This window comes from Dromiciops gliroides, chromosome 5 (genome assembly GCF_019393635.1).
Source record: "Dromiciops gliroides isolate mDroGli1 chromosome 5, mDroGli1.pri, whole genome shotgun sequence".
Lineage (NCBI taxonomy): Eukaryota > Metazoa > Chordata > Mammalia > Microbiotheria > Microbiotheriidae > Dromiciops > Dromiciops gliroides.
The window spans coordinates 174,846,961-174,864,306 of NC_057865.1; the positions used below are offsets into that span (position 1 = coordinate 174,846,961).

General features: G+C 38.3%; 1 protein-coding gene across 2 annotated transcripts in view; it reads left to right on the plus strand.

The window, feature by feature from the left end:
• The window catches only part of TM7SF3 (transmembrane 7 superfamily member 3), a 43,093-nt gene that overhangs the window by 15,642 nt on the left and 10,105 nt on the right, over positions 1-17,346 (plus strand). For both annotated transcript variants that reach the window (XM_043968024.1, XM_043968025.1), the window contains exons 2-8: positions 3,499-3,650; positions 4,606-4,756; positions 5,276-5,396; positions 8,113-8,284; positions 10,151-10,328; positions 15,137-15,223; positions 17,215-17,295. In XM_043968024.1, the coding sequence (XP_043823959.1) occupies positions 3,499-3,650; positions 4,606-4,756; positions 5,276-5,396; positions 8,113-8,284; positions 10,151-10,328; positions 15,137-15,223; positions 17,215-17,295 (942 nt within the window). The remainder of the gene's footprint in view (positions 1-3,498; positions 3,651-4,605; positions 4,757-5,275; positions 5,397-8,112; positions 8,285-10,150; positions 10,329-15,136; positions 15,224-17,214; positions 17,296-17,346) is intronic.

Below are 17,346 nucleotides of genomic sequence, written 5' to 3' on the forward strand. Positions count from 1 at the left end.
ATGCTCTTGTGTTGTCTTTAGGGTGGATGGCTGCATTTGCTTGGGTCTGTCTCTGTGGATAGAAATTAATAGCATAGTAGTATTTCACAGAGACCAATTTTTTTAAGTGTCTGCTTCCAATTTTTCATAATTTCCAATTTGTAATTCCAATTTTTTATTAAGCAGTTACTCTGTTCAAAAGCCCTTTACTAAACATTGGTGGATGCTGATAGAAAGTTGGGACAGCCCATGGTCACAAGGAGCTCCCATTTTAATGTGGGAGACAACATCTGGGAGATTTCAGCTGCTGGTCACATGGAGAGATCCTGTGGTCCTCAGAGTGAAGCAGCAAAACAGATCGCAGTGCCTCTTTTATTTATCTGTCTATTTATTCATTCATTCCATCATTTTTCTGTGGGGCAGTGAGGGTTAAGTGACTTGCCCAGGGTCACAGAGCTAGTGTCAAGTGTCTGAGGCAACACTTGAACTCGGGTCCTCCTGAATCCAGGGCCAGTGCTTTATCCACTGTGACACCCGGCTGCCCCTAATGCCTCTTTTTTGAACATCATTTCTACTGATAAAATTCCATCGATTTCTGAGCTTGAACCATGTGACAGCACCAGGACTTTGGCAGCAAGTTTTCTGGCTTCTTCCTGTTTGTATGACACACCATCAAAAGCACAGTTTGATGGCTGTGAAATACACAGTCATTTTTGTCTAAGAAATTGGTGCTTCTCTGTGACAAGAGCCTAGTGGGGAATTTCTGATGGGTCTTAATTTGCCAGTTGTTTCCATGGAGAGAAATCAAGGATTATAGATTTGGGGGGGGGGCAGTGGGGGTTAAGTGACTTGCCCAGGGTCACACAGCTAGTAAGTGTCAAGTGTCTGAGGCCGGATTTGAACTCACGTACTCCTGAATCCAGGGCTGGTGCTTTATCCACTGAGCCACATAGCTGCCCCAAGGATTATAGATTTAAAAAAGTAAAATTCATTGAACGGCTTTTCTTCTAGATGTATCTTTATTTCTTCCCAGCTTGGGCTGACTGATGCTTCCCAAAATTTTGCTTATCTCTTGCCTCTCTAGGCGAGTGAGGCTCCCCTGCCCCCTTTTTGGTCTACCTTCAGGAAATCAGTAAATAGAAGAAGGAAGTGTGGTGTATAAATCCCCCAACTGTTGGGCTGACAACACTTCCTGAGAAATCTGCTGAAGGAATTTTTTTAAGAAGCAGTTTAATCCATTTTTCAGCTCATCACCGCCTATCTTGTTGAGCCTGAACTATTTATTGGACAGAATACCATACCCTTGGTTTCAGTTTAACCATTCAGGGACACAGTCATAATTGAGTGACAAGGCATCTCCTCAGATATCTTAGGCGTCAAAGAACCGATGCCACTTCCTGGAAACTTTGGGAATATTTTCAAGTTATGCTTACTGTTTTGTATTTGACTTTTAATTCTTACTGACCATTGGGAACTCTGCCACTGTGAGCATGTTTTTAATTAAAAACAAATTTTTTTTAAAGATGTTTATGATTTTAATTTTAAAAGGCACAACAACATGTTGTTGTGTCATGACATTGTCTATCATCTCTGTGTCTTTGTACAGGATGCCCCTCCATGCCTGGAATACACTCTCTTGTCACCTCCTAATTAGCCCCTCTCTACCTTTCCTGGTCCATCTCCATTCTCCTAAGGCACAAGTCTGTACCCGTCACCTCCCTGCTCAAGTGGGTCCTGGTTGCCCTAAGAATGAATAAAAACCCAGCCTGGCATTCATGGCATTCCGTAGTCTGGCCACAACCTGCCTTTATAGACTTATTTCATGTTATATTCTTCTGGCTGTTACCCAACAACAGCCATTGAAGGTGGTTCACCCTCCATGCCTATGCTCCAAGTAGTAGTCCCCCTTTCACCCATAGGCATGCACCTTCTTCCCATGCAGAGAAACTTGGCCAGGCTTTCTCATCCTACCCAAACCGGTATTGTTGTCAGGGGCTCACTGGGACCCAGAACCCAGCCCAGCTTCACCAGTCACACCATGTTCTTGATTACCTGCTGGTGATCACCCCAGCCTCAATTCTTTTTTTTTTTTGGCGGGGCAATGGGGGTTAAGTGACTTGCCCAGGGTCACACAGCTAGTAAGTGTCAAGTGTCTGAGGCTGGATTTGAACTCAGGTACTCCCGAATCCAGGGCCGGTGCTTTATCCACTGTGCTATCTAGCCACCCCCCCAGCCTCAATTCTTACTAAATCACTAACCTTTGACTCAACCAACTTACCTAATTTGCATTTTCCTTCTCACCCCACCCTTGTCCACTTAACTCCCTATTGATCCTTTGTAGTTCTGACCATGCCTTTCACTTTCTTACTTATGTACTTCAGGCATTAGGAAATCTAAGAAGTGAGACAGGAAGGAATCTCTGGGCTGTATCTTGGACCTGTTTCCTAAGGGGTCAGGGTATGGTTTCAGAAGAAGAGATACTTACCAAAAAAGAAAGGAGATACTCTTTTTTCTCACCCTTCCTTCCTTGTAACTTAGTTTTTTATATATTTTATATTAATTATTCATTCTATTCCTAGAATGGATAATGAAGGGCAGTTAGATTTTTTTTTTGTTAAAGATATTTTTGCTTATTTTATCAAATTCTAATTTGCAGTAATTATGGGTCCTTCACCTTTGTACAATTCAATGTACTGGAGGAAATTGAAATGTATTTGAAAATTATATTTTTTATAGATACAAAGTAATTTAGGATTAGAAAATGTCATAATTGTGGTTTTATATATTTAGAGAAGTTAAGGCTTTCCCCTTAAAAATGCAAACTTTTTTCCTCAAAGATTTTTTTGCCTTTTTTTTTTGAAATGTTCATTTCTCTTGGGGGAAGAGCCCAAGAAGTGAATTTCGAAAACAAATGTTAAGGGGCAGCTAGGTGGCACAGTTGATAGAGCACCGGCCCCGGAGTCAGGAGTACCTGGGTTCAAATCCACCCTCAGACACTTAACACTTACTACTTATGTGACCCCGGCCAAGTCACTTAACCCCAATTGCCTCACTAAAAAACAAAAAAAACAAACAACATGTTAAATGAATAGAGAAACTACAATTTTACTAAATAAATATGATATACTCCAAGTCTATGTTTTGTCGAGTTAAGGTAGGAAGAGGGGAAAGAAAGATAGGTCATGGTAGGAAAAGGGGGAAATAGAAACTGAGGTGAGGAAGACATGGAAATTCTGTAATTATTTATAGTAAGTTTGACCAAGTTTCAGGGTCTATTGACTTTGAAACAGAGGAATGATGTTAGAGAGGGTATTATCTAGAGATAGAAGACTTGACTTCCATCTTGTTTTCTCCATTGTCTCTTCTTTTATGGAGAGACTGGGTCAAGACACTGGAGTTTGCTTCTGTTCTGGAAAGTTGAATATATGTGTGTACTGACATGCCTATGATGATGCTTTTACTATCTGGTATTAGAAGTTCTAATGTAATAATACTTTAAAAAAAATCTTCCCATTTCAGGTCTTGAATTTTCTTTGGGAGAATTTAGAGACTTCATGCTCAACAGGCCCTTCCCAGAAGAAGCCATATTGCGTCATATTACAAGCAATGTCACATTTATAATCTTCCAAGTGCATTCTCAGTATGAGAACATAACAATCTCTCTCTCCAAGGTCTGTATGAGGAATTCCCCCAGTTTCAGTTCTTTTCTATCATTGGTTCTGTCAGAAAACATTTTGTGTATGTTAATAGAACGAAATCTCTCTTCTAAATGATGGGCTCTTTAAAAATCTTGGATTTTTATTATTTTTTAAAATCAAGATTGAGCCCTAGTGAGTAAGTAGTGTAGATGGGTTAGATTATCCATTAGATAATAAATCAGAGGGGCAGCTAGGTGGTGCAGTGGATAGAGCACAGGTCCTGGAGTCAGGAGGACCTGAGTTCAAATTGGACCTCAAACACTTAACAATTACTAGCTTTATGACCCTGGGCTAGTCACTTAATCCCCAATTGCCTCACCAAAAAAAAAAAAAAAGATAATCAGATTATAAGATCTTTGGAGGCAGGGACTTGCTTGCCTTTCTTGTTTTGTTTTTTTTTTTTTTTTTAAGTGAGGCAATTAGGGTTAAGTGACTTGCCCAGGGTCACACAGCTGGTAAGTATTAAGTGTCTGAGGTCGGATTTGAACTCAGGTACTCCTGACTCCAGGGCCAGTGCTCTATCCACTGCGCCATCTAGCTGCCCCTTGCTTGCCTTTCTATATCACCAGTGCTTAGCACAGTTGTCTGACACATAGTGGGCACTTAATAAATATTGATTGATTGATTGATATTGATGGAAGCAGGTTCTGCTTGGAGTATATTTGTTAGGGGAATTTATTGTATAAAATTTTTTTTTCTTTTTTTTGACCTGGCCCTTGCCTCATACTTCTGATAATGGCCTTTGCTGAGACGCATTTCATAAGGTCTCCAGTTGTTATCCAACCACTAACTTGAAAAGTGCCATGTAATGTCAGCATTGGGGGGAATGTCCAATAAGAATGGATCATACTTGTAGTCAGCCTTATCTAATTCAGCCTGTCTGTGGTGGTGTTGTGTGGTGGTTATTTTTTTTTCTCATGATTTCCAGAATCCTCTTCCAGATGCTTCAGGGACAGGTGTGGACAAAGGCCTAGTTTCCATTCTTAAACCAGAACAGAGTAATTGTTCTTGGTACTTGGAGATTTCAGATGCTGATAAAGTCCGGAGTGTGGCTGTTCCACTTTCTTATTCAGAAAAAGGTAACCCTTGATTTGAGCTACACAGTCTCCTCCAGCAAGCCAGTTAGTCCTGGAAGGTGATTCCCTTAGTTCACCTGTCTACAGTTACCTGTGGGTGGTATTCATTGGAGAAAGAAGATCTGTTATATTATTAGCCTTGTTAGATTTAATGAACTACTCCACCTCACACCTCCATTTTAATCCATGTTTTAACTAATCATCATCAGCCCTTGGTAGCAGTCAACTCTGTATCTTGGAAATTGTAAATTAAGGGGCATACCTTTCTTTCTTGTCTGTCACAGAGTTATTTTTCTACTTCGAAGTAAGTTTCTCAGTTGTTCCTCTTTTCCCCCATGTCCTTTCCCTTCTTTCAGTGGCTGGTATAGCATATAACTGAGATCTGAAGGCCTTCAGAGAGGGGAATGTTCTTTCCCATGGGCTGTAAAAAAAGTTGTAAGCTTTGGTTATCTGCACTTTTACATGGTGGGAGGATTTGAGGGACATGATCTCTAGTAACTCAACTGTTTATTTTACTTCTAGATCCTATCCCTGGAGGCTGTAATCTGGAGTTTGATTTAGATGTGGATCCTAACATTTACTTGGAGTATAATTTATATGAAACAGTTATCAAATTTGCTCCAGCAAATCTAGGATATGCCAGGTGTGTGTAACTCTCCGAGTTGCTTTTTAGATTAAAACCTGCTGTATTATAAAGCTGTGTGTAAAGGTGGCTCAGTGGTTAGAATGCGGCACTCAGGAAGATCTGAGTTCAGATGCTTCCTCAGACACTTAGCCTTGTGACCTGGGGCAGAAAACCCCAAATGAGGTCATTGAGAGTCAGGTACAAATGAAACAACTGAATAGCCACAAAAACAATTAAGTAAAACAACACTTAAGTGATTCCAACTGCTGGTGCATTTATTAAATACCCACTATATGCTGGGTACTATGCTGAATGCTGGTGATGCCAAGACAGAATGTAGTTATACTCTTATTTCTTTAAATTCTTAGTATTCATTATTTTTATGATTCAATAATCCATTCCATTCATTGTACAGCATAATTTGTTTAGCCATTTCCCAGTTGTTGAGCACATTGTTGTTCTCGACTTTGTGTTAATAGGAATAGTGCTGTTATGAATTGTTAAGGGCTAAAATTCTAGCTAAACTGTCTAAAATATTTAATGAGTGGTTGCCAATAAATTATAAGCTTTAGCAAGAGTTAGACTTTTAAGCATTTATTAAGGAGAATAAGAATTTGGTAAAGAGAGAGAGAGGCCTAGATTCCTATCTATTAAAGGGAGAGCACATTTCTAGCTCCGCTCTCCACCAGCGTCCTCAGGAAAAAGCGTGAGACTGAGCGCCAGTCTCTTCCTTCCTCCTCCCACTAGCCCGCGTCACTTCCTGACGCCAAAGAAAAGACTCCTGGTCTTGCCCTCAAAGACCTTCGCTTCATGGGCAGAACTCTTCTACAGTAAGTCTCCAGCAGGTGGCGTCATTCCAATCGTTACAGAATATTTTTATACAGATAGGGTTTTGGTTATTTATTTATTTTTTTTACAATTAGTCAATTTATAGTATAAACCTAGTTGTACCTGAGGCAGCTAGGTAGCTCAGTGAATAGAGTTCTGGGCCTGGAGTCAGGAAGGCCTGAGTTCTGATGCTGCCTCAGACTAGCTGTATGAACCTGGGCGAAAGTTATTTAACCTCTATTTGCCTTAATCCTCTGGAGAAGGAAATAGCAAAATACTCCAGTATCCTTACCAAGGAAATTCCATGGACAATAATGGCATGATATGGAGTCACATATGCCTGGTAAATGCCCCAAAGCAAAACTAGATCTAATACAAGGTTCTCCAGTATGGCTAATAAGATCAGTAAGAGAAATGAAGGAGGATCTGGCATATATTAAAATGGATATTTTAAAAAATCATTGAAAGAAAGGCAAAAAGATACTGATATAACCTGGCATAGTTACATGAGTATATTCTTTGAGGAACTGAATGGCCTAGATGGAAAACCCAAATGCAGAGGTAAAAGAATAAACAACATAAGAGAGAAATTAAGGGACCAAGAATTGGGAAAGAAGAGACATTTTTGTTTGTGAATAGTACATTTAGAAAACACCGGAGAGTCAACATGAATTAAGAAAATACAACTGCAGCCAAGTAGCAGGATAGAAAGTGTAAATCCACAGAAATAACCAGCATTTTTATCCAATGGATCCCAAAAGTCTTGGTGCAGTTTTAAACTTGAATAGCTTATATAACTAAGTCTAATAAAACATTCTAACTAGTAAAATGGATAGAAATATAAATTTCCTTTAAAATAACAAAGTGTATTAAATATCTGATTATTCACTTTAGCAAGACACATAAAGTGCTTAAATACAACTACAAAGTAGTTTTTACAGAAATAAAAGGAAGATCTATGAATAACAGAAGTATTTAGTGTTCCTGGCTATGATGTGTGTAATACAATTGATGTTACAAAACTCCTCAACAGACACCAAACTAATGAAAATAGCAAGAAAATGCTTTATAGAATTAGGCAAAATAGTAAAATTCTGGTGAAGGAACAAAAGGTCAAGAATATAAAGGGAGCATGCCAAAAAAAAAAAGCAGTTAAGAAGTAATGGTATTACAGCTTTCAAATTATATTATGAAATAGTCTATTAGGTTTTTTGAAAAAAAAAATGTATTTCAGTGGAATAGATTAGATAAGCATGGTTTAAAAAGCAAACTAGGACAATAATTCATTGCTGGTTGAAGCTGTTAATTGGTCTGACCATTTTGAACAGCTATATGGAATGAGACAAGAGAAATTACAAAATTATTGAATTCCTTGATGCAGTGATTCAACTTCTAGGTTAATACCCCAAAGGAGGTTATTGTTAGGAAGAAAAGCCCCAAATGTACAAAAATGGTTTTCATTTTGTCTCTGCATCCCCAGTCTAGCACATAATAGGTGGTTTAATAAATGTTGGGTTGGATTGAATACATCATTAAAAAAGAGTAGTGGAGTTTACCATTTCTTAATGTGAAAAGTGGGGCTCTGAATTTTCTCACACCCCCCCCCTTTCTTTTTTTGTGGGGCAATGAGGGTTAACTGATTTCCCCACGGTTAGACAGCTAATAAGTGTCAAGTGTCCGAGACCAAATTTGAACTCAGGTCCTCCTGAATCCAGGGCCAGTGCTTTATCCACTGTGCCACCTAGTTGCCCACTGTGAATTTTCTAAAACAATAAAAATGTAATTTGAAGGTTTTCTTTTAAGGTTGTAAAGTTTTTTAAGTATTAGTTTTCTGGTTTTGCTTGTACATGATAATAAGTTATAAGGGAGAGTATTTTTGCTTCTACATAATTGTGTTTTATTTCAGAGGCAGAGATCCTCTACCCTGTGACTTGGGGACTGGCCTGGACTCCCGGTGGAGGCTGGAGTATGATGTCTATCAGTATTTTTTGCCTGAGAACAACCTCACTGAAGAGGTACTACTAAGACACATGGAGAAGATGTCTATGGTGTCTCAGGTAGAAGCCAATGGTTTCAAAGTAAGTGCAGGATTTCGTTCTGTGCTCTAAAAGTCACTAAACTGTGCAAACCTCTTGATCCGTTAATTCCACTCCTGTAGCCTAAAGAGATGAAAGAAGGAAGAAAAGGACCCACTTATAGAAAAGTATTCATAGCAGAAAACTGAAAACTTAAGGGAGTTTCATCAGCTGTGGAATAGCTGAAAAGATTTGTCTATAGTAATATAATGGATTGTTAGTGAGTTGTAAGAATTGATGCAGTGGGGGATAATTTTAGAAAAGACTGGGGAGACTTGTATGAATTGATGCAGAGTGAAGTGACCAGAACCAAGAAAACAACTTATACTGTACAATGAAACTAAGTATAGAAAGGAATGCTTGACCATTCTCTTTGGAACCAGGTGCCCAGTCTGTGGCATGGTATGAGGGATACCAACTAAGTTTAAGGAAAAAGCAGCTTCTCAGATGCCACCAAATGAAGGTTAGCCCTTTTAGGTTTATGAATTCATTCTGTTTGGTTCCTTATCTTGGGAAATTCCTCCATGAAAGTCTTATTCTCATGCCTTGTTATGCCACGGAGGTCACTGTGGGTTCTACAAGGCCATATTGGCAGAGGGCAGGCTTGAGTATCAAATTGGAAAGGCTTTTGAGCATTTGCCCAGCAAATGCTCTCTTGTCTGAAGTCCAGCCTAATTAATCTCTGAGAAGCTCGTTACAGGTTGCTTATAAAACTCCAGCTCCTTGAAATATTGAACTGTCATTTTGGGAGTTCTTACTAATGCCATCCCAAGATGGGTTTGTATTGAGAATTGGCCTGTTTAAAATGCCTACGTATTGGTTGAGAATAGGTATGACTTAATGCAATGATAAAGAGAAGATAAATGTGGGCATTATTTATCTACCATCATAATAGTCCCACAAAGAAACTTTGGTTGAGTTTGAGGAATATAGTGTGCTCAAAATAATTGAAGCATGTGAAATGTGAAACTTATTTCTGCCTATACAAGGAAAAGGGAACTGATGTTTGAGCCTGAGTAATCTCAGTTTTGTAGGCAAGATAAATTTGTAAGTTTTATTGAGCTGCAGATACTTTAATTGATAGAATCCTAACCCTCAAAGTGATTATACTCTTTTATACTCTTACATCGTCACACTGCCTGGCACATAGTAGGCAATTAATAAATATCCATTGATGGGCTAAGCAGGTGTCCCTGCTTAGTGTATAAATTAAGGGGGCTTTAAAACTTTGAAATCATCTAGAAGGCAAATGGTTAAACTTTAGAATAAACATCTGTGTACTAGTAGTATCATACAGGGCCACCCTAGAGTTTTTTATGTATTTCTTTAAACAGTAGGTTGTGCATGTGATAGAAACAGTAATTCATGATTGGCATTTCAAAACATGAATCAAAGTTTAGGACAAGGGCATTGCATACTGTTGTGTAATGTTGAACCATGTGATATAATGGTGAACAATGTAGTTTAGCTCCTGTGGCAAATGAAAAATAGAAACTTGGAGATGAGAAGGTAAATTGCCCAGTTGCAAGATGGAAGCCCATGTAAGCTTGAAGAAAATTCAGTTTGTCTTCAAATGTCATTTGTGGAGTTTGTTTCTGTCATTCCCACAACCCAAGTTATGAAAGTTTTAAAAACTGGAAGGACTTCATGAAGATGCCTTGTTAAGTCTTGTTCCTGTTGGGGTACAACAGCTCAACCCTCTGGAGTGTTTGGGGCCTGCTCTGTAGAGAATTATTTCAATGGGTTGTGGTTCAAATCTTATTACTAAAGGCATGTTGAGCTTGTGATATGTTGAGTGGAGTTGTAGTTTAATTTTGTAATGGTTATCAAGCTGTAAAATTAATCAAGCTGCCATTTTTTAAATTTCAGGTTGCTACCCTAAAATCTAGTGATAAGACCATTGTTTACTTCTCATCTGTCCCAGGACAGGGTGTAATTTATAATGTTATTGTACGGGACCCGGTTTTAAATACATCAGCTGCTTACGTTCCTGCTCACACATATGCCTGTCACTTCAATGCCATCCTAGATAATTGTTCTTCTCTTGGTGAGTGCATTAATCTGTTCCTTTAAATCCAGAAAGAACCCTTCGGCTCCTAATGCTGGTTGCAGAAAATAACCGTATTGAAACTCCTTATCAGTGTTCCTGCTGTCATTTTACATTTTTAGCCCCATTGAGCTAAGTTATCTTTTTCATTTTTGTTGTCTGTATTGTCCGTCCTCCCCCCTGGACTAGTGTTTCTTTTCATTTCTTTTCTTTCCTTCTCTTCCTTCCTTCCTTCCTTCCTTCCTTCCTTCCTTCCTTCCTTCCTTCCTTCCTTCCTTCCTTCCTTCCTTCCTTCCTTCCTTCCTTCCTTCCATCCTTCCTTCCATCCTTCCATCCTTCCTTCCTTCCTTCCATCCTTCCTTCAGTGACTTGCCCAGGGTCACACAGCTAGTGCGTTTCAAGTGTCTGAGGCTGGATTTGAATTCAGGTCCTCCTGAATCTAGGGCCAGTTCTTTTTCCGCTGTGCCACCTAGCTGCCCCCTCCCCCCCTCGCAAGTGTTTCTTTACTCTGAATCTTTGACACTTTCCTTTAGTTATATTCAGTGCCTCCCTTTTTTCCTCAGAGTATTCTCTATATTCTTTACCTTGACTACATATCATTTCTGTTCCATATTTTTTGCTAGCATCCTGAGAGGCCTTAGAGAATACCTGGAACTTAGAGAATAGAGAAGCTTCTCTTTAGAATTATCTCCACAATTTTATTTTTATATTTTTTTAATCACCTCCATTTCCAAATTTCTCTCTTTATTCTTTTTTTTGTGTGTGTGAGGCAATTGGGGTTAAGTGACTTGCCTAGGGTCACACAACTGGTAAGTGTCAAGTGTCTGAGGCCAGATTTGAACTCAGTTCCTCCTGACTCCAGGGCCGGTGCTCTATCCACTGCTCCCCCTAGCTGCCCCTCTTTCTTTATTCTTAAAAATAGATGTACATTTACTTATTTACTTACTTAATTATCTACTTATTTATTTGTTTTTTGGTGAGGCAATTGGGGTTAAGTGACTTGCCCAGAGTCACACAGCTAGTGTCAAGTGTCTGAGACCAGATTTGAACTCAGGTCCTCCTGACTCCAGGGCCGGTGCTCTATCCACTGCACCACTTACCTGCCCCACATTTATTTATAAATCATATCTATATAGATACATATATATGTACATGGTTCTAAGCTAATTTCAGTACTTGGTTTTAGTAGCTATTAGCTAAAAAAGATAACTCAGTAAGATATATCTGCAAATAAAAAAGGTGCATTGTTGATTGTACTTGCTAAATCATCATATTCATCTTTCTTTTAAAAAAATTTAATTTATATTTTTCTAATGAACAAATCCACTTTCTCTTCCTTCAACTTCTCCCCTGCCCCTGAAAAAGAAAGAAAAGCAAACTCCTTGAAACATACATGTGGTCAAGCAATGCAAATTCCTGAATTTTCCAAGTCTAAAAAAAGGTTTCATTCTACACACTTAGTCTGTCACCTCTCTTTCAGTATGTGGATAGCATTTTTTATCCTGAGTTTTCTGAAATCATGTTTGGTCATTTCCTTTATCAGAGTTCTTGTTTTTCAAAGTTGTCTTTACAATGTTATTGCTATGTTGTAAATTGTCTAACTGGTTCTGCTGCTCTCTTTGTTCTTCAGTTCATATAATAAGTCTTCTCTGATTTCTCTGAAACCATCTCCTTCATCACTTTTTTTGTTTTTTTGTTTTGTTTTGCTAGGCAATGAGGGTTATGTGACTTGCCCAGGGTCACACAGCTAGTGAATGTCAAGTGTCTGAGGCCGGATTTGAACTCAGGTCCTCCTGAATCCAGGGCTGGTGCTTTATCCACTGCGCCACCTAGCTGCCCCCACCTTCATCATTTCTTACAAATAGTATTCTAGCACTTGCTATACCATAACTTGTTCAACCATCCCCCCCTGCTCACTTTCCAGTTTTGTTCCACAGCAAAAAAAGGTATATATATATATATATATATATATATATATATATATATATATATACAATATATATATATATTATATAATTATATATATATGGGTCATTTTGATTAAGGAGTGCAGACCTATTAGTGGATTTGTAAACATCATTTTCCAAATTTTGGGGCATAGTTCCAAATTGCTTCCCAGAATAACAGGATCAATTCTCAGCTTCACCACCATTGTGTGAATGTTCTATTTTCCATTAGCATTTCCCCTCTTTTCCTATCCAATGAGGCTTCTACCTGTAACAAAGAATAAAAAAGAAAGAGAAATTAAACAATTAATGAATGCATCACAAGTCTGACAGTATGTGCAAGAAGAGGGAGATGTCTGATGTTGCTGCTCAGGTTAAGACAGAAGCCCTTTGAATTTTAAGGTCTTGCGTTTCCCTGATAAAGTTCCTCAATTAATCAGCATTTGAAATTTTCTGAGTACTTTATCAATATCAGACCATATTAGTAAATGGGTAAAAAATGTATGTCTCGGATGAAAACCAGCCACAGAGATGGAAGGAAGCTTCTCATAGAATTCAGGAACTCAGGGCTTCCTTTCATATTACCTTGCTGTGTGACCTTGGGAAAGACACTCTCCTAATTCTTTTATTTTATTTTTTTTTGCAAGGCAATGAGGGGTTAAGTGACTTGCCCAGGGTCACACAGCTATGTCAAGTGTCTGAGGCTGGATTTGAACTCAGGTACTACTGAATTCAGGACCGGTGCTTTATCCACTGCGTCACCTAGCTGCCCCCTCTCCTAATTCTTTTGAGTGACTTTCTTCATCTCCTAAATAAGGGTGTTGGACTAGATTATCTCTAAAGGGTCCATAGTTTTGAATCATGGGTAAAAAGGTCCTGCTACAAATAGAAAGCTGTTGTGACTTATTGGTAAGTATGGGTGATGGCTAAGCAGGTAACCTCATAACTCTTCCTCTTCCCCTCCACTGGTAGGTTGATAACCACCATCATGACAAAATAGTAAAGCTTCTAAACAATCAGACTGTTAAAGATTCCCAACAAACAGACCTCTAGAAAAAAAGTGTTGGTTTTGTTTTGTTAAAGTGTGAGGAATTTTAATGCAACACTTGAGGAATACACTTGAGAAGCTGAGTTAGACTGTTTAAATTTACAACTAAGAGTCATGGGACCGGGCAGCTAGGTGGCGCAGTGGATAAAGCACTGGCCCCAGATTCAGGAGGACCAGAGTTCAAATCCGGCCTCAGATCCTTGACACTTATTAACTGTGTGACCCTGGGCAAGTCACTTAACTCCAATTGCCTCACCAAAAAAAAAAGTCATTTGCACCAGGAAACATTTAATTACTGTACTTCATTATTAATTGTATTAAGACATAAGAAAAAACTTTCTCCACTGGAGCTTGTGCAATTAGCAAAATGGGTTTTAATTTTTGGCAGTGTGACCTCCAGTGTATTAATAGATGCTTTCAGGACTAATGCTTTGAAACAACAATTTTGTCGCGTTCTGTGGGCCTGTAAGATGGCATAAAGGCTATCATATTAGTCTGGATGGCATAAGATGAATTTTAATAAGGATCCATGTAAAATCATTTGCTTATGAAATTGATTTTTTCTAACTTAAGTGTAAGATGGGCAGGGCATGGTCTGGCAACAGTTTATCTGAGAAAGATCTAGAATTTTAATGGACTGTAAGCTCTGTGATAGTGGGGAATGTGGCCAAAACCCCTAATACAAACTTAGGTTGCATTTAAAGACATAGTGTCCAGAACATGGAAAGCCATCAGTAATTGCCTTGTTATTTACCCTGGTCAGACTTCTTGTGTAGTATTGTGTACATTTCTAAGTACTCTAAGGCTGGAAAGTAGGGCCCTTCTGACTTGGTGGCACTGTATTCTGCCTTGCTGACCAGACAGGTTTCTAGATGGAGATGAGAGGGGCTGCATCCCGATAAGCTTAATGTCACAGCATCCTTGTTGAATATCTTTGCTGTTTTGGGGCAAATTAAACCTCTTCTAATGAACTAGTCACCGACTCTCAGGTGCCTCATCTCATTTCAGCATTTAACTGGAAATACCAAGGTGCTGGTATTAGGCTCCCTTCCACAGCTGTAACAAGGATAAAAAGGATTAAGTTTATTATGCTTTAACCCAGTGAGCAGACTTAGGAGCAGTGGGAGGCTGGAGATGGAGAGAGGCTTGAAAAACTTCCTGACAATTAGAGCCGTGTACAAGTGGAGTGTGCCACCTCAGGATGTGTAGTGGAGTTCTTCAGACAAAGACTGGCTGACCATTTGAGAATGCTATAGACTGTATAGGAGATTCTTATTTATGTGTGGGTTGGGCCTGCACTCCGAAGTATTGTCCATCTCTGGGATCTTGTGCTAAAAGTGGATAGAGCACTATTTAATATGATCAGTTCATTTTCTTTTTCTGTGATATTTTGGTCTATGAACAGTAAGTAGCAGGACCAGAGGGGTTTTTTGGGAGGGGAGGGGTTGCGGGGCAATGGGGGGGGGGTAAGTGACTTGCCCAGGGTCACACAGCTAGTAAGTGTCAAGTGTCTGAGGCCGGGTTTGAACTTGGGTACTCCTAAATCCAGGGCCGGTGCTTTATCCACTGTGCTACCAAGCTGCCCCCAGGACCAGAATTTAAGAAGACCCCAGAGCATCAAGCTTTGTCAGTTGGTATAAGGCATTTAAAAAAAATCTCTATAGGAAAGAAAATGAGATAGTAGGACGAGGATTTTTGTTGAAAGGTGAAATTTTTGTCAGTTGATACTCTTGGCCCTTCTGGTTGTCAGTTAAGTCTGGATAGCAATTCTGATCATCACCAAATATGACTTATTTTATTTTTATTGTTTCTAGGAAGGCTTTCAACCAAAGTATTTTTCACCATTTTTGCTATCCTTGGTCTCTTCATTTGTTTCTTTGGACACAGATTCTGGAAAACAGGTAATTTGTACCTTTTTAATATATTTCTGTGCTCTTTTGAATGTTACTAGTGTCCTATGAGTTAAATAAATATTTCCATACAAGTATGTGGGGACTGGGAAATATACTTAGAATGCTACTTTCTCCCTCCAAAAGAGAAGGTTGGTTTGGGTGCCAATTACCTGTGTGGCCTTACAGAGTTCTTTTGGTGGAATTATTTATTTGTAAAAAATCACTAGGTTAATGTGAATTTTTTTTTTGGGGGGGGGAATAATGCATTTTATGTTGTGTAAATAAGACAACCATTGCAGTGTCTAAAGAGTGTTTAATTGGTCATGGTCTTTGCCTGTAAAAGTGCAGGCCACTAATGGATTTGTGTAGAGCAAGCTAGAACTTCAAAGTCTGCAGTAACAAATGGGGTAGTAGGAATAAGCATCTCATTCCAAGTCCTGATGAAATTGACTGGGACTTACATCGCTAAGGCTGTGAGGGCTTTGAAAAAAACCCAACCAGAGAATCAGTGAGCTGATAGATCTCAACATTTATTAGCATTTTCTTAATTGCTGTCTTATCATAGTCATAATCATATTCCTGTCATGAATTTATGATGTGACAAATTGAGACCTTTTGTGGGCAATTATTGCTAAGCCCTTGGAATCTCTAGACATGATTACTAGACTTTAATATAAAGTTACACAGTTTTTTTGTTTACTCATGTTAAAAAGGGAATGGTATAGCAGATCATTCAGACCTCACGTCTTTGGGTTTAGACGGACTGCTTTAGGACCCAAAAGGCACAGGTTTGCTTCTTTTTTAATATTAATTTTTTTTTGCTATATTTTATTTTATATCACCTCATTGCCAAGTCTGTTCCGTAAACTCCTTGTACCTTTCCTGTTTAAAGAGTCATCTCTTATAACAAAATAGGAAAAAAAGGGGGGAAAATCAGTTAAGCAAAACAAAACCAGCATATCAAGCAATTTATTTCTCTAATTTGTTTTTTATAGGTTAATACTAGAATTTTGTGATCCTTGACTAGTGTCAAAGTTGGGGGTGGTCTATGTGGGTGTGCTGGGTAGCAAGCAGGGTGCCAGGCACAGATAATGACAAACCTTCATTCATATAAAGGATAATTGAGAGATGAATTGTATATACAAGACTTGTGCCTTTCTGCCATTCCAGTGGGCACATTTCAAGATTAATAGTATTGAATGGCTAATGATTCTGCTCAATTCTCTTCTGCCACATAAAACTTTCTTGTTCCTTTGTCACCAAGTGTTCTAATGTGTAGGGACTGGACACTCAAGGGCATATTGGTAAGGAGAGGAAAATCTTACCTTAAAAATTCATCAGTGCTGGGACAAAATTTTTCTGAAAGTTCTTTTTATTCAGCATTAAAATGCTGTAAATTCATTTTCATTTTTAATTTCCTTTTTAACCTGTTTGTCCATTTTATTCATGTTTCCTTAACAAAAAACAAAAACAAAACAGCTACTGGGTTTACTTATCAATTAAAGTTTTTTTTTTGCTGCTTACAATTTTGCTAATCTCTTTGATTTTCAGGATTTTTGGTTGAAGTTTTTTTATGAGTTGAATTACTAGTGTTTTTTACTTGCATTCCCAAATCGCTAACATGTTCTCTCTCTTTTACTGATGGATCCACTTAGAGATATAAAATTTCCCTTAAGTACTGCTTTAGATGCATCTCAAAACTTGTGGCATGTTGTGTCATTATTATAATGTTATTTGATAAAGTTTTTTATGATTTTCTTTGACTCACCAATTCTTTAGAATTAAATTATTTAGTCATTAATAAATTGTTAATTCCTTCTTCAAAAACCTTATATTTGACTGTACTTTTTATTGCATTTTTATGCTCTGAAACTTGGTCAGTTTTTGTAAAGGTGTCATGATTAAATGAGAAAAATGTAAAAAAAAAATCATCAGTGTACAGTGTACAATGAATACACAGTGTATTCAACCATGGTTTCCTTTTTGTGATTTATTTTTAGAACTATTCTTCATAGGCTTTATCTTCGTGGGATTCTTTTTTTATATACTGATTACAAGACTAACTCTGCTTCAGTATGATGGTAAGTAAAAACAGACCCTTTGCTGAGTCAAGAGGGGAAGTTGAGTTAGTT